Source organism: Scatophagus argus, chromosome 9 (assembly GCF_020382885.2).
Source record: "Scatophagus argus isolate fScaArg1 chromosome 9, fScaArg1.pri, whole genome shotgun sequence".
Taxonomy (NCBI): Eukaryota; Metazoa; Chordata; class Actinopteri; family Scatophagidae; genus Scatophagus; species Scatophagus argus.
In genome coordinates, this window is record NC_058501.1 from 13,562,360 (window position 1) to 13,580,408 (window position 18,049).

Genomic DNA, 18,049 nt, shown 5'->3' on the forward strand with positions numbered 1-18,049 from the left:
ACAAAGACGATCAATCTTGAGAGAGCAGGAGGAAGAGGGAGAATTAAATGCCCTGGGAATGCTCCCGCTCTCCTCTATCAGAGCAATAACTCTTCTAATGACCTCTGCTACCTCCTCTCTCTCCCTCCCTCTCTCTCTCTTCACAAGATGTTTCTCTCCAGCAAACTCAGCTATCAGTGAACCTTTCCAAACACAAAGAGCAGCCAATGGTCTGTGATTTTTTTTTTTTTGGATATCCAAGTCATGACACTTGCTCATATTCATATGAAGCCTCTTCCATTTTCAGTTATTTACTGTGAGAACAAAGGTTGGCTGGTGGTCATGTTGCTGCAGTATTTCTCAGTTCATATCATCCAGAGTGTAACTGTTCATGCATTTGACATTAATCAAAGGTGCGCTGTCAGTCACTGGAATTAGTATTAGGTGCAATGACATGCAAAGCCAGACTGAGTGGAAGGTTTCTTTTCGTCTTTCAGTCGTCCATAGTTTTAAAACTAACTTTCAAAACCTGCCTCGTTTCTGTCTCTCTCCACTCTCAGCTACGTCTCATTCCCACTGCTCTAACTGCCTGCTTTGTGAAGGATGAGGTCATTTGATTTTTCCCCTGCTGTGTTAAACTAGTGCTAACAAGTTGCAGAACCTACAGAGCATGTTCTGTACATTAAGATATACATCAGGCAGTCGGTGGGCAGCCCAGCCACAACCACATAAAGGGCCCTTTATTCCAGCCAGAGTCTCCAGTGCTGCACTGGCAGGTTCAGACACAGCTTTGATTACACACCAAATGATGAAATCCACACAGGCCTAAGAGCACAGCTTTGCTGGCACAGCCCAGTGGAAAAGAGGTTGCAACACTTTTGAGTATGAGTGTGTGCACTTGTGTATGTGTGTGCATAAATGTGTACATATCCATTTGAATACATGCATATACTCACCAGTTTGGCTTCTGAGTGCATGGAGGGAATGTGAGTGGAAGAGCAGGAGCTGCTGTGGGTGGGTCCTTGCATACCCATCATATTGGAGCCCATGGACATTTGTCTCTCCATCTGAAGATTACAACACCATGATTACAGTCATACTCACAAGCACAGATTAATGATTAACTTACCAAAACACTTGTTTTTTTTTTTACAAGTTTTAGCTCTGGCCTATGCTATTTATGATGATTTTTTGTATGCCTTAACAAGATGCTGAAACTGCTTTTACAAAAGAAGCTTCAGCATTTAAAAGCATGAAACCCATCCACTTGCACAGTAAGCTATGGGGGATGAGATGAGAGAGCATGAGAGCCTGATTTCACATGACAGGCCACCCTGTGCACAGCTCTGTGTGATGATAACTGGAGCTGACCCAAAACAGGAAGCCAGCACGAAGGGACTTAACACAGGAAGCCGGTGCAACAGGGGTGTGCGTTTCTGATAATAGCGTGTCGGTATCAGTCAGAATAACACGTAAAACCCCATCCCTCTTGGTGCAGGACGTGCTAATAGGGTGAACGAACGAAGATGAAAGATGGCATGGCCTTAGTTATGTGAATGCATAAGAATCCTGGTTATTGTGGTCACATGTTACAGCTGAGACTTGAGGCTATGAGGGAATCAGCTGGAGGGGTGAGAGGTCACCCCAGCAGGGTGTTGAGGTGTGAGCAGGATTCACTGAGGAGTATGCAGTGTGCAGGAAAGAAGAAACTTTAGTGCGAGCATCTGCATGCATGCATATGTGAGCTGCAGTGGCCTCCCAGCTGTTGAACTCTGGTTGATGCAGTTGTTTCCATGGGGAATGTCCCCTCTACAAGCCTCCCTCACCCACCCCCACTTCGCCTGACACCCCCCCCCCCCACCTCGTCCACAGAGACTCAGGCCGAGAACCTGACACACAGCCTTAATTGCACTAAGTGTGTTTTGTGTAAAAATATCACCCAAACCTGCACCCCTTTCCTGAACCGTCAATCTTCCCTGAAATCGCTTAGCTCTTAATTTAATAAACACGGGAGGGTTTTTTTTTCATACCATAAACACAGACTGTCTTATGTTACAATGAGAACACATGTTGTATCATTAGAATCCTGATACGAGGAGCTTTCTCTGGGTTGTTATCATTCCCCACTTACCAATGTGGGTCCTCTAAACGACTTAATTACAATAAAGTCTACACCTAGAATCCTTCATTTCTACAGCACATGACTGTGTTAAGTCATTTTAATGGTGAAAGAAAACATCCCAAACTGCAAACCTACGTAGTTTGCCGGGCAGTCTGAAATTTCAGTGTTGTCACATAAAAGCAAGTGACTTTGCCTCTGCATGTGTGAGTAAGTGAATGTGCTCTGCGCTCTCCGTTGTTGTACTCACGGGCATCAGCACAGCAGAGGAGCCAGGCATGGTCGGGTCTGGCAGAGTTCCAGGCATGGAGGCTGGCAGAGGCTGTCTCTGTCTGTTTCGTAGGTGCAGCAGTGAGGACAGAGAGCCGGGGACAGGCCTGAGGCGGCACACACACACACACGCACACACACACACACAGACAGACATTCAGAGAACTTCAGGTTTAAGTAATAACTGATATCATTAAACTTTAATCTTTCCACATCAAGCCCTGCCACCACAACCGACTGTTTATATACATGAACAAATCATTCCCAGGCATCTGTTTACAAATGTAGTAAAACTCATGAAAATATTGTTGAGCTCGAAGGCTGATTCTTGTCCTAATGCAAGCTCAGTTTCCTAGGCTCATCTACATCTTTTTAGTGCATATATTAACAAAGTAAATAGCCTGACTAAAGTGACAAAATATAATAATTATAACAAGCATTTTCTTAATAAACATAAAAAATAGTTAATAAATCCTGCATGTTCCATATTAGTATAAAAGATGAAGATATATTTCATATTAATATGTTAATATATGAAAATAATATTAATTCAAGATTATCTGTGCTTACAGGAGGTGTTATGCTATACTGACAAATACATTAATACGTGACACTTATATCTGTGTATTATAAACCATTCATTCAGTGTTTAGTTTCTACTTGTAAATGTTGTAAAGGAACAACAGAGAAGAGGGTTAAAATAAAGTGTTTTCATAATTATTTATATGTTAAAAACCAATTTCAACAAAAACAAATTATGAAGAATTATGCAGAGACACCGAGACACCACTAGATAAAAGATTAGAAAATATGTGGAGAAACAGTCCAGTCCAGCAGGAAACTAAATAGGCTAATAGATATCAGATAACAGGCTTAATGATTTAAGTCACCTTTACAACATGAACTACTGAAAACTGAAGACTCCAAATGACTATTGATTATCAATAACAAACAAGATAAAGAAAAAGCACCAACTCTGCTACAGATGTCTTTTTGAGCTTTAATGGAACAAGAGAGTAAGATGTAATGGTCATATTGGATTTTGTTTGGGATGGACCTGATCCTGCTGGCTGCAGCACCATGTTTGGAGGAGAGGCTGTCGACAAAGAGCATCACGCTGCAAAGAATCCTTGGATTATTGCAGTTTCCCAGTGTGAGCTCACTAAGAGCAATGATCTTGCATTTTAAAAATAATTTCACACATATAGTCATTTCTCATTCACATTTTAGGGCAAAACTTTCCCCCAACTTCTTTCATTTTTAGATTTTGTATTTTAGCTCTTGTGGGGCTGTGTGTTTGCACTGCAGTTGAAAGTTGAGGCATCTTGGAAGTTTCTGGATGCACTTTAAACAAGCGACAAGCACACTTCTTGTAGTACAATGGATGAATAACGATGATGGTGATGGTGAATGAATAATATTTGTCATAACGACCACATGAGATGTGCACAAGGAGAAACTTCTACAGTGGTGGAAGCCCTCTGGGGAAAAATTCCCCTCCGTAACCACAAAAGTGTGTGCAGACCAACAGTCCTATCCGCACTCATGGCCACATCAATAAATCACACGTACAGATGAGGCCTGAGCTAAGCTTAAACTCCTGACAGCAGTCCTGTCACTGGCTCAGGGCTTCAGCCATCCAAACACCCAGACCACTCCATCTGCACGCAATGACATCATTTATACAACTGCCACCAAATCACTGCTTGTAAGAACACAGATTCCCAGCTGCAGGGCGAAGTTACATCCACATGCGCACAGCAACTATTCAGTTCTGACAGCCTACAAAAAAACCCTGCATTCCCTACTTTATTCTTAGCCTGTGTCAGGAAAATCAATAATTGTCCAGTTATCAGTAACATCAGGATGAATGCCAGCCAATAAAGCCCCATTTCCTTGAGCATGTAGAAATTAGTACAAACAAGAAGCATTTAGGTTAGCTGTGTTCAACAGGTTAATGCAATCAATTGACCACATCATAGCCTGGATTACCGTAATAGTGAGCAGTGAGGGAGTGATGGCCAAAAAGGCGGGAGGGGGAAGGGGTGTACCAAATAGCAAATGGTTCCCCACCTGAATAAATACCTGTATTTTTCCAGACCTAAATATGTGCATTTATGCTCCAGACATTTTAGATTGCTCCACACACACACAGGACCATTACCATCCCGACTGCGTGTCATTCCTGTCTAACATCCCAATTTATCACAATCACACTCATTTAACAGCGCGTATGACATCTGAGCAACACTGAGAATCCAAACATTTCCACATGGGAAAAGTCATGAAAGTACAATGAGGTATGCAGCGGGGCTGCACACTACATCAACACAGTTTCCCTCAACATTTAGGCTCTGCCTGCGTCCAAGAGGATGAAATAACAGTCACGAGGCAGCGGCAGTGACACGCTGTTGGTTTTAAGCATGAAAACTGTTTTGCTGGGTTTTTTTATTCAGTATGATGACCGTCTCATGAGGTTTTCTTTTTTCTTTCTTTTTTTCTTTTTAGATGTAGAATGAGATTTTCTGAGGAGATCGCAAAAAACAGAGACACATTTTAATCAAACATACCTTTAAAACTCAAAGAGCTTTTTGTTTCACCAGGTATATTTAACATATCTTATTTCTGTTTGCATAATACAGGACATCTAAATATTTAAAGAATTAAAATGTTGTCATGTACATATTGTATATAAACAATATATTATGCATTTATTCATATATTTACATGCCTGAGACCATCATAACATGTGCATGCTGTATGCAGTAAATTAATGATTCTGATTTAATTTTAATGTTGTGCCGTCTCGGGCAGGAAGATTGTCATAACAACTTTAATGGAAAATCTGATGTTTTCAACCACGAAGCTGATGTGTAAGAAATGACACAAGGTTGTAAGAACTGGTACTAGAAGTTATTGTAACTAACCATTCAAAGTCTACTGTGAGCCAGATCCTTTACGGGTGAATAAAAAAAACCCTCTCAAAGAAACCCTCTCAGAATGAACAAACCAGGTAAAAGCTCTATGTCACACTCTCATTAGGAAAGTTAAAATAGACTGTGACAGCACAAGCAGGTTGCTGCTTTGTTGCAGGTCAGGCTCTCGATCTCCAGAGAAGAAAGGATCCTTTGAGGACTGCGCAGGTTGCACTGCTGTGCCTGTCTGTTAGCAGAGCTCACCTGCTGCAGAGCACGAGGAGTCCGTGTCCGTCACCACCACCACACACACACACACACACACACACACACACACACACACACACACACATCACAACAAAACTTGCCTGTCCAGTGGGAAGAAAAACAAAACATCTAAGAGGACTTCCTCTAAGGAGTAACTCAGCTTCGTGCTGACTCTGCTGATAATTAAAAACAGTTTCATCTGACTGGAGGCAAAACTGATGAACAACAGAATGTTGATATTTGTTATAAAGAACATATTCACTTTCACCACTTTCTTATTGACCTGTAGGTGAAAAGTAATATACATTAACAGCATCAAAAGAGAAAGACTGGTTCTTTAATTGATTATTCAACTGACAGAAAATCAAAACCTTAGGTTATTTTTCAAGAAAAATCCCTGACATTTGCGGGTTCAGACTTGTGAAATCTAAAGATTTCCTGCTTTATTTTGCAGTATGTGAAAATGAACTGCATCTTTTGGGGTTTAGAACAAAATGAGCATTTCCACTTTTGTCTGTTGTTCCTGTTTCTACTTTTGCTGCCCTAGTAAAGACCCTGTGAGGTCGGAAACAGTCACATTAGTCAACTAATATGCCTGACTAAACAAAGGCTTTTAATAGAACTTTTTTCTTTGCTCAGCTGTGGGTGCCTGAATTGGATTTTATTCCTCCAAAACAAAGAAAGCATTCCACGTTTTCTAGTTGAGAAACATGTTTCATCTCATTGGTTCTCCTCTGATTTCTGTGTTTACGTATGTTTGCCTATATGCACCAGACTGCCCAGCGCACTAGAGAATTCATGTTCAGAGTGTTTGTGAGTGAATAAGTGTGTGTGCCAGTGTGCGAATGTTCATGAAGCCGTGCGTGAACATGTGTGTGTATGTATGTGAGTGAATAATGACAGGCTGTGGCTCCACTGAGGGGATTGATAATAGCCTGGGCTGTGGGCCCCGGGGGAGAGCAGGTAGACACTCTGCAGTCCTGACCCTGCACTCTCACATTACTGAGTGCCTTGCTCTCAGCTCTCCTCCACAATCCCCGCCCAAGAACAACCACCACCACCACCACCCCACCGCCCACCTTCACTCCACCATGACATCACTGTTAGACCTTCTTCTTCACTGCCTGAGTCTCTATTTTGCTTTTTATCTCTTGTTCCAAAGTCTGTGTCTCTGATAGTCTCCTACTATTTTCCAATCTGATGGAGCACAGCTGACAAGAGTTTATTGTGTTGTTAATCCTCTATAACTCTCTTCTGGACCCCTCATGGTGCCCACACTTAAGCTACAGCCCCTCTAGACTTACTTGCTCTAACCAACAAATCCTACAGTCTGCTTACTGTCCCAGTCCCCACAGTCCCAACTCCAACTCGAGCACAGGGGACTTAAACACAAGGGGCTTGGCTGCCTTCCAAGAAGAGCAAGAGAGGGAGAGAGAGGTGCAGTCAGTCCACTGACTCATATCCTTCCCTTTCTGACTCTGCTCCAGCAATGATGTAATGCTCTTGGCTTTTCGCCTTCCCCCCACCCTGTGCCTGCCCACCCCTAGATTTCGTCCCTCCCTCCTCTCCTCCTCTCGCTTTTCCCTCTCTTTCCCTCCTTGACTTGTCCAACATCCCTGCGCTCACTCCTCGCTGGGTGAAGTCACTGCGAGCTCTGGGCAGACACAGCAGCTAAAAACTTTCGAACGTAACCAAAACAGCCCGAGGCCAAGTTCCAGACGTTCGGGAGACGGTGGTGCAGTCGCCATGGCAACGAGGGTAAACAGAGGGAGAAACAAGGGCCTCAAACAGCTTGCAGCTGCCTGGCTCTCTGAGTAAACACTACACAGGACCTTCCCCTGATTTACTGCCTTTAATCACTGGTGGGAGGAGAGTGCCATGGGGTTTGGACTGAGGAAATAATACGAATCTGATCAAATAAATCAGCCCTAATGGGTTACGACACAAGCTGACTTTTATTAGCGAGCTAGTGGAGGGATGGATGCTGGGAGGTTGCTCCACTGGGGTGGATCTGGGATGGGGTGTCCTCACATTAGGGAACCTCAAGCTGAGTTAAGCCATGCCAAGGCACAGTTGAGAAATGGTGGTGGATGATACTCTGGAGCAAATTAGTGTTGAGTGTTGTGCGGTATTTGTTCACCAGATATGATATTGTTTTCGGATTCAATGCCATTGGCTGAGGACAGGGAAGATGGGCTGTCTTTCAGTTTCAACGAAAGTAAAGAGCCTGTCAGTTCACTCCTATCACCAGTGAATCAGAAAAAAAGCTTCTGACTCACAACTCTGTCATCTTGTTACAAGCCATACTGGCATCTGTCAGCATCTCCAGACTGGTGCTGCAACATTTGGCCCACACTGCCTTTTTCACTTTCAATGATAATTCATTCTTAACCCTCCTCGTCCGCAACACACTTTCTCTTCTCTCGTCCAGCCACCTTATTGCTGTCTCATCCCTCTGTCTCTCATTCAGTCCAGTTTTTGCCACACCTTCACTCTTCTGATCCCACTTTGTCCATACTTCCATCCAAACATGATCCACACTTTTCCTTTCCTTGTGCAGACTTGTCTTTCATCCTCTCCTCCACCCAACAAGCCACCAACTCATGTGTTAACATCTGATGCCTCCACACTCTGTCTCCTCCACCCTCCTGATCCTTCATTTCCTCTCCTCCATCTACCACCTAGCCCCCTCTTCCTCTCCTCCATCCACCTCTGATCCCTTTCTTCCTCTCCTCTGTCCACCTCTGATCCCCCTTTTCCACACTTCCCCGCGTTGTGATCCCTTTGCTCTCCAGAGCTGTGAGGCATGTCCCTGTGTGTGAGTTGCTTGTGCAGGAGCCTGCATGTGTGGTGGCCCCAGGGCAGAGATGACACAGCCCCGCTGGAATGAGAGGAACAGAGTCTGGGCGTTCCTCTACAAACGCACTATTAAACCCACTGCAGTACACAATGAGCTCATCTTAATTCAGGTCAGATGTACATCCTGCATTCTCTCTCTTTTATTTTCTCTCCTTCCTCTTTTTAATTGATTACACTGTTTACCTTTGTTTTTTTTGTTCTTCTTTTCTCTCTACCTGCGACTACTGTACGTGCATCAGCACCACGGTTTATGCAGGGTTCAGCCTATTGCCCATATTTGCCTGTGCAGGAGGGCATTTGTCAAGTCAGAGCATGAGAGCACCTCAGGCGTTTTGTAGACGTCCTGCGCTCCTGCACTCAGGAGGGACCTCCTTCCTTATCACCACTTTCTCAATGCAATCTAATCATAAACAATAATAAAGGAAGTTTTGTTTGAATTGTGAAGTTCGTGAGGTCAAAGTTTGTCCATGGAAAGCCCATAACTCTCTGTAGAGGTGTGGAGACTTTCTCTGTTCTGGCGCTGACACAATGGGTGTTGAAACCAGCACAGTTGTTTTATCACAATCATGGGAAAGAGTGTTATGCAGTCTATAAAAAATGTGGTATGCAAGGCATCATGGAATCAAAATCAGCAAAACTATCAGCAGCACAATGTTACCATTAATTATCTGTACTGTAGTAGCAGAGGCACATCTGTAAACAACTGAGAGAACAAGTGAATATCACTTTGGGATCAAAATATACTACCAAAACAGGCACAGAGACAGTATTTGTATATTGCTTGTTATCAAGATGTGAACACTGGAATTTGGCTGGATTGATATGATGATCATTGAATTTCCCTCGGGATCAATCAAAAAGTATCCGTCTATCTTTCTATCTATCATGATCTGCATTAAGCAAAAAGAAATGTAAATGTGCTTTGTAAAAAAAAAAATTGATTCTTTGAAACACAAAGACTGGCAGGTGTGTGAATACCACAAAATTTTTGGTTCTTAATAATCAATCAGCATATCACCAAATCACCTTGAGAAAACATAGCAAATGTGTCACCCTACACTCTCTCGCTTTGCATGAAACCTTGCAGTTCAGAAGATATGCAGACCAACAGCTAATGATACTGCTTCTCTTTAAGGCAAAAACTAGGAGCTTAAGTGGCTGGTGGCTTCAAGGTGTGAAAAATATCGTGCATTTAAAGCAGCATGGGAAGCAAAACCACTTCCTTCAGACCTTTGCAAGCTGCAAGCAGTACGACCAGGGTGGGTCATGACCAACAAGACAAATTTAAGCTCAGAGATAAAGATTCACAGCATGCAAATGTCAACCTGCAACTGCAAATCCGTAGATGACAACAAACCAAAACCGACTGACATCAGCAGTTAGTGGTTTGAGGGATTGCACCTTTAAGATTCTCACAGTATTTTTAAGAAATACTCATTTAACCTATTAAAAAAGTGATCCCATTTAATAAAACCACATGCTTTTATGCACAGCCTTTTCTAGATAAGTATTTAAATGCCACATCATCATGAATTGATGATTGGATATTTTACCACATCTGTACTGTATTCACTCCTCACTTCACCCAGCTGCATTAAGGTTGATGTTGTGCTATGTAATGGAAAAAACTCTACTGAAATCCCGAAGCGAGCCAGAACAGAACAATGTCATTTTTTTAATGCCTTGTGCCCACGCCCAAACCCTCCTCATACGAGTCAGAAGGTTGAGGTTTCTACAGAATGTTGTATCTCACATGGTTGACTAGTAATGTCCAACGCATTTAACTGTGGCATAACTCAGCACCAGATGTTTATAATTGAAAAGCAGAAAACATTCAGATCTGTTGGACACCGCATCCCCTTGTCTGATAATGATAGCCGTGACATTAAGATCTGCTGGCTGTTTCTTATGCCTGGTTTTAACACTGGTTTGTGTCAGTTCAGCTCCCCAAAGGCCTTGTTTAGGGACTAGAGCAGAGGGAGAGAGAGAGAAAGAGAGCGAGACGTCCTCAGGTTTCACAGCTGCAGGCCCAGCTCAACCCTAAAGTAAATGGACTTGAGGAAAGCCAATCCTAATTGATTCCAAGCCTCAAAGCTCTTTAGTAAACATTGTGGAGCAATGAAAATGACTTGTTATCCTAATTCATTGGATGCTCGCGCTGTGCGTTCAGCACGGCTGAGAACGAAGGAAGAAGACGGACGTGAGATTAAACTGATTTTGTTTGGTGATTTCTTCTCATTCACTGATATATTCACCACAGAACTCCATAAAGTGTGTCAAGATTAAAAGCTTTACAGGCCTGCAATGATCACAGACTCAACTCTTTATATTCTTGTCAGTGATAACTGCGTCTTAATTGTCTCTCTGGTTATTATGACTAAGCATAAACATTTGCACAGTAAAGAATGCATTCACTGCGGATTAGAAGCAACACATTGTAAATAACTGTCTTTTTTTCACAAGGACATGGGAAATCAAAACAAGTTGGAGACTGCAGTTAAGTTGGTGTGGTTAACAGGACAACAGGCGTTACACGGAACCACCGATCTGACCTTCAGTAGGCTCCCTAACTCCCAATCTGACAGAGCACAGCTAGTCTGTGAAGTGTACAGCTTGTTCTGTAAGTAGGAAGTTCCTGTGGAGAGACCCTGTGCATGGGGCCTTTGGTTGGCCCTAATGGCTTCCTGTGGAAGCACTGCTCCTCAGTGTAGGGGTTTCCTCAACCCATTTTCCCGCTGATGTGAATATTTCCAGATCAGCTTTCTCTCTCGTGTGAATCTACTCATCCTATTCATGTGATAGGATTCCTCCATCCTAGTAAACAAGTGACGAATCTTCAGTTTAAGCGCATACAAGCACTGCTCGAGGAATGCCTCAAATAATGTGTTACAGATAGTTAGGACTTATGTTCCGTTCTGTGGCTGAAAATCATCAGCATGCGGCATAACAGCTCGGATTTTCAAGTGATGTGTTATGTGCATGTGCAAGCAGTAAAACCGCCACACTCTCAATAAATCGCTATGAGATTTGTGGTCAGGAGGGGCGGGTTTGTGCTTTAGCAAGGCAAGGACTTTTTAATAACAGGTAAACTCAGGTGAAGCAGACCCAGCAAAGTCTCTGTTACTGGCAGTGATTGCCACTCCTCCAAGGGGATGAAATTCCAGCCCTGTCCTCGACAAAGAGCCTGACGGGGTGTCAGTCAAGCTTAGTGATGGCCTCCCATCCAATATTCACTAGCTCCTCAAGCTGTAAGGCAACACAGGACAACCTCGACACAGCAGGGGCATAATGCTGAGCCATCTTAATGTCTAACTAGCCTGCCACAGGTTTGGTTTAAAGTAACAAAGCCCTGGCACAAGTTTGATGGTAGTTGGGGTTAAGGGACAAGGAATGAATAAGGTCTTCATAAGGAAGAAACACAGCGTCAGTATATACAATATGCATATTCCCGGAACACCAACCACTGTAGGTGACTGTATGACATGGAGCAGCACACATCAGAGATTATTGCTAATCCATAGTCTATGTACTACCATACACCTGTAGCATGGCCGCTCAAAGGTGTCAGAGAAACCAAGCACTACGTTTGTGGCTGACATTCCCATACAGTGAAAGGAACTATTTTGGAGCATGAAATGCTAAACCACTGTAAAAGCAGTCACGGCTGAGGCTTCAACAATGACCTCATCTTGTCCTCTGGGACCCTTTTTGGCATTTGGCATGCTCTGCTACGGGACAATACTGAATGAACAGCAAAACATGAATTGCCGGCCCCACACACACACACACACACACAAGCACGCACTGCTCCAAATGTAACAAAACACTGACATTACCTCAGAGACTACGAAGGGATGACAATCAACACAGACACAAAGGAACCAAGCTAAGCCTGAGGCTGTCGCTATAACAGGGACGCACTTGAGGTGAGAGGATCAGCCCTCATCAGATTTATCACTTCTCTCTTCTGTCTGTCAGCAGCTCTTACCAGTGCCTCTGCAACTTGGTGATACAGAAAAACTCACCTAATTGATATAGATAATAGATAAAACAAAACAAAAAATAACTCTTTCTTCTCTTTCTGTTCCAAAACAACTGTTTGGCCCACTCACCCAATTTGTCTGTTGGTGGATGGAGCCTGAGTGATGACGGAGCTGGACTGAGGAGATGGCAGGGCCTGCTGGATCACTATGCTGGTATCATGGTTGCCCATCCGTGAGTGGGAATGCTGGTGCTGACCTTGGCCTGCCTGGCTGTGCAGCGTGATGTTCTGCAGTGAGGAGGGGAAGATAAAAGAAAGCAGGGGTTAGGAGTCTGTCAAGAGTGCATCCTTATTCCAAGGAAGCTGAATTTTCAGCATGACTCCTGCAATTACAACTGTTTGGCCTTGGGCTCCATTCAGACTGTTTGAATGGTTAATGAGGACCTATGTAAACTATCATCTACAGGCTTTTGAGTTGGGGAAACACTGACAGTCTAATGAAGACCAGATTTTCTTATTGTTATTTGCCCAGCAGGATGCTTTTTTGATTTTACCTCTGTTAAATGTAACTGCACATATATTCCAAAAAAAAGAAAGAAAGAAAAAACCCTGCACCGTAAGAAACAACATATCTCCATGCTCAACTCATGAATCAAACAGCAAGATGAAGTAATTTGCATTTGTCAAATATGAAAGCACAAAAATCACTTCCTCTTCTTCTCATGTTAGAACGTCTGTAAATTAATATGACATATATGTATGGGCCAACTGATGTTTTCCTGAAGTTTCAAGCTTTCAACCCTTATCTTATATGCTTACTGTGTTATGCACTTCCAGAAAGTCTTGCTTTGACTCGCCTCCTGCTGACTTAGCAGAGCCTCCCATCATAAACCACACAGGCTGGGGAGGCTAGACAAGGCTGACCTGAGCGCAGACGAGCTCCAGAGCCAAACCACCCAGACGACAGCTTAGCTACAGTACTCTCTGCACTTCTTTCCAGACATTAGATAAGCAGTCTGTCTTGTGGTGATTTGACTGGTACCCATGTTTCAGGTGAAATCTTCACAGGACTCAGGACAGATTTATAATGCATAAATGATCAGGTCTTTCGTCAAATGTCAAAGCTTTGCAATTGTGCTCAAATGTGAGAATGTCTGGCCAGGTCTTTCACTGCTGCCACAAAAGCTGTCTCAGAGGTCTGTCTTTACATGTGGGAAGAAATAGGACTCCCGCCCTGAGAGATGGCTGGGGCGCTGTTTGAAGTTACAGGTGGAGAACCTGATCTCTTTTCTCTTCATCTGTGGTGTGTGACAAATCTCCACTTGCTAGTCCTGTCTGTCACTGTCATCAAGACTGATGGAGACTGGGGGAGTTAGGCATGTGGGGCACTACAAGGGCTGGATGTGCAAAGCATGACTACACATTGGAAGTAAAGGAGAGAATATGGCAGAAATATCAGATGAGTGTATGTTCCTGTGGTTATCAGGTTTTTAACTTGAGACCAGAGTGTGGTTACATGAGGTGGACATGATCTGAAAGTGTATGTACCTTCTCACAGTATGTGGGCTGCTAGTAGTGACATGACTGATAAGAGCGCCAGATAACAACTCAGAAAGACCTGATCTAACTCCTGTGGGCGGCTGTGGCTTTGGGTTGACCAAAGTTTTGTTTTTAGTCTAAGGTGTTGTTCTCAACTCTGCAGTACCTGTTTGCTGTCGTCTTCTTCTTGGGCCTTGCAAAACTCCTGCTCAATCGAGCAGTCCAGTTCACTGAACAATCCCACCTCCTCACAGTTCTTCAGGAAGCGTGTTGGTGTGGGTGTCTGGTCTGCAAATCAATTGACATATTACTATTGACATATTGGTCATACTATTGACATATTGGTCATTTTTTGGATTATTTTTAATTCTACCATCCTCTATTGTCTTTTTCATTTATTTGTAAACTCCTGATATAAAACCTAAATGTTTTGCATTTGCTGTATTGTACCAGAGTTAACTTAAAGGTAATTTTGATCTGCAGCCTCTCTGAAGGTCACAACTGAAACACACATACAATGATACAACAGCACTAAACAAACAGGACACATAATACAACATTATAGTACATTGTACACAACATGTTAGCAAGAAGTGTGTCAGACAAAGTAAAGATATTTTTGTCCAGTTTTTACTGTTTAACCTTTAACTCCACGATTCAGCATGACGTTAAAATGCTGTTTATTTTTATCATTCATTTACATGGACCACAGTTAGACTGACAAACACTTTAAGAAAGCCAGCAAAGATCCATGTGAAGGCTAGAGTGTAGAGAATGTACAATGTTGTTAGAAAACATAACCTCCAGTGTGTCAGTGAGGGAGAGATACAACACTTGACAGCCCCATTTCAGCTGATAAAGTACAGATCCCACCTACTGAGTGGGGGTCTCTTTTGGTGAGCTCAGCCAAGCCACAGCATTCAACTTGATGTTGTGGGGGTGCATAAAGATCAAGTTTCAGACAGTTGAAGGTGATTTTAGGATCAGGCTTGTTTCAAAGGCTAAAAGCATACTTCATGGTCTGTTTATCCATTCTGGCTAGACTGGGGATTGTCTCAAACTTTCATCATGACCTGTGTACCCAAAATACAAATATACTTTTTCCATTTTTGCAGAGAATGTACCAAGCTATTTATATTTAAAAAAGTGAGTAATGTCAATTTTTAGTTGAGGATGACACCAAGATTAGCAAACGGAACATGGAGGTCTACAATTATACTGATGAAAGTTAGAGAGTAGATCATTTTGGTGACCGTCTTAGGGGAAGCTATCGTGTGACTGAGCTGTAACTTACAGTAAAAGCGTGAACTATTTTATCCTGAGTTCAAGGTCTCAGTAAGAGAAATGGTCAGCAACGTAACTCAGTCAGCAGGCAATAAGAACACCCGGCCTAGAAAATGCGATCCCGCTGTCCACTGAGCGTAAATAATAAAGAAGACACAATCTCAGCGTGGCAACCACAGCAGCTCACACTGTTGTCTCGTCTGGCCTGGCAGTTTCTAGGAATGGAGATCTACACTTGTAGATTGGCCTTGGGCTTGTGAACTGTCTATGCAGGACACAATCTATAATTTGATGTTTCTTTGAACAGTAAATTAATGTGCCAATCAACAAGTCACTGGGGCTTGCACACCACTGCCGCTATAGTCAGATCAAGACTAACCTTATCTCTGAGGATCACACAAATCAGTGGGGGGAGATGGGGGGAGAAAACCTCAGCTTAACATGCTGATTTCTCCAGTCATACGTCAGTGTCTCTGTAGTGTCCCTAAGTAGTATGCAGTGAATGGAGCTGAGCTGCAATGTGTCATTTGATTAACATTAGTCTAAAGTTTTCTGATGACAGACAAGTGTGTCTGAGCATGAGTCACCGAAGCACACACCTGCAAATGAACTACAAGTTCTCTGTGAGCCCTGCTGAGGTTAGTGTGTGAGTCTGTACAGATGTAGCCGTAACTCACCTGATAACATGTTGTCGTTCTTTATGGAGGGGAACTTGAGGGTCATCTCATGTTTGTGTCGATGAATCATCAGATGGTCCTCCGTGGGGAAACGCTGTGAGTTATTAAAAAGGGACTTTAAGACTAAGAAGTGTTTTGCTAACCGACCAAAAGCTTCAAAAATAACATCCACAGTTATTCTCCATTTAAAGAGCACATCCCATAAGAGCGTCAACCCTGGCAGTAGCTTCAAAGAGCATTTTTTTCAATAGGTATTTTTACACCTGCAGTGTTATTTACAGTTCGTGTTTCACTCTGTTCAGTGCTATTCTGTTTCTCCCTTATGCATGAGGCAGTAACCCACTCCTCAGGCCTCCTCAATGTACACCTCTTCTTGATGATGTACACACACACACACTGCGTGCTGTTTTGTCTCCACACACTCACCTGAGAACAGCCAGGAGCATTGCACACAAACGGCCTTTCCTGGTCTGAGTTCATCACTCTGGCCACCTTCTCATAAAACTATGAAAAAATAAAGAAACCACAAAAGAAGAAAGCGGGGAGAGGAAGTAAATGACTTGAGTTCCCCCTCCTGCATCCTAGAGGAAAAATAAAATACACTCATTGTGTAATGCCTGGCATAAAACGGCCTGTTCACCTGAAACAGCTGTGCGGTTATTTTCAGTAGTAAAACATACAGTTTTCTCACATTACAGTAATCGAGCATTCACTAAAATGACATCATGGCTAAGTTCTTCGTTTTAAAGTACTGGGAATACTGGTATCAATAACTTTAGTAAAACGTTCATGCAATTAGATAGCATTTGAATAGTGCATTTTTTATGACTATACGCTTTTGTTACACACATTCGTGCAGCATGTTCTAAAGCCATTAATGAACAACAACTAATACCGTATTGCCATAGCACCCTGTGCAACTTATAATACTGACAACTGTGGCAGACTTCAGCTTAAATTTACATGGGAACAATGGCATGATCTACCATGCTTAAACTTTCCAGTCAGAAACCACCACCACACTGAAACCACAGTTTCAACAAGTTGTCTTCATGTTATGTGCTATTCTCACCACAAAGTGACAAAATGTGGTCCTTTAGTTCAATTATGTTATTCAGTTCATGCACATCTCATGGTGAGAACAAGTAAGCTGTGGCAGAGCCAGCGGTGCATGAGTGATGGGCACATGTTTATTTGTTAGTTTTAAAGCTTACTAATAGAAGACAGTAAGTTTGTTTACCCGAAACTACTACAGAATGTGTGCTCTTGACAGTAATTGCTCATTACAAGCCATAACGATGCATGATGTCAAATGTGCGATGGCTCCAGGTATTGTTGCAATTGCTTTAGTGATTCAAAATGAAAGAGAGGACAAACTTTCCCAGAAAATAGGAAGCGCCTCACACCTGTGCTCTGCTGGAAAAAATATAAACTGAAACCAGAGACACATAAAAATTAAGGGCCTACAAATTCTGTAAATATTACCCTGTCCCTCTGTTGACTTACACAAACTAAATCATGCGCAACATCAAGGAGGATACATTCTGCTTAACAATCTATTGAAAACAGCCCGATTATATTTACAACAGCGTGGGAGAGGAAAAAAACAACAACACGTGCATTTTAACAGCTTCTCAAAATCAAACCAAGAGTAGTGACACACCGTTTAAAGGCTCGACGTGCACTTTGATCGATCGTCGCATTCGATGCAGACAAGATACCTCAATCACATTCAAATATTTAAACCATGAACTTTTATAACAGCTTGCATAATTGCGCCCGCCAAGAGTATCCACAGCAACAGTTCTTCTGTTAGTGTAGGCAGAAAAAAACAGACGTTTATGTTTACATCATTTTTAAAAATAAAATAACAACAAGGCATCAAGTATTGCTGCTATAAAAACTTTGAACACGGACTGCATTGTGTCTGTAAAGAGTAATAAAATTGTCAAGAGGCAGAAGTTGGCACTGAAAACTATCTTTTCTTTCTTTAATCTATGATTTACTGTTTTAAATCACGATTTCAGTAACTTTATACTGGATTTTATTGAGGCAGTTCTTGTTAGGATGTTTGTGTTAACACATTAAACACACATTAAGTTTAGCTTATTTACTTACTTACTAAAAAGGGTTTTGTAGGAATTAAATTATGGTCCAA

At 42.5% G+C, this 18,049-nt stretch overlaps 1 protein-coding gene across 4 annotated transcripts in view; it reads right to left on the reverse strand.

The window, feature by feature from the left end:
• creb5b (cAMP responsive element binding protein 5b) overlaps positions 1–18,049 on the reverse strand; it is a 38,648-nt gene that overhangs the window by 17,222 nt on the left and 3,377 nt on the right. For all 4 annotated transcript variants that reach the window (XR_006844365.1, XM_046400141.1, XM_046400140.1 and 1 more), the window contains exons 2-7: positions 16,318–16,395; positions 15,892–15,985; positions 14,097–14,218; positions 12,522–12,679; positions 2,349–2,475; positions 936–1,046 (exon numbers count right to left, since the gene is read on the reverse strand). Coding sequence is in view for 3 of the 4 variants with exons in the window: in XM_046400140.1 (XP_046256096.1) it covers positions 936–1,046; positions 2,349–2,475; positions 12,522–12,679; positions 14,097–14,218; positions 15,892–15,985; positions 16,318–16,395 (690 nt within the window). In the remaining variant the exon portion in view is untranslated. The remainder of the gene's footprint in view (positions 1–935; positions 1,047–2,348; positions 2,476–12,521; positions 12,680–14,096; positions 14,219–15,891; positions 15,986–16,317; positions 16,396–18,049) is intronic.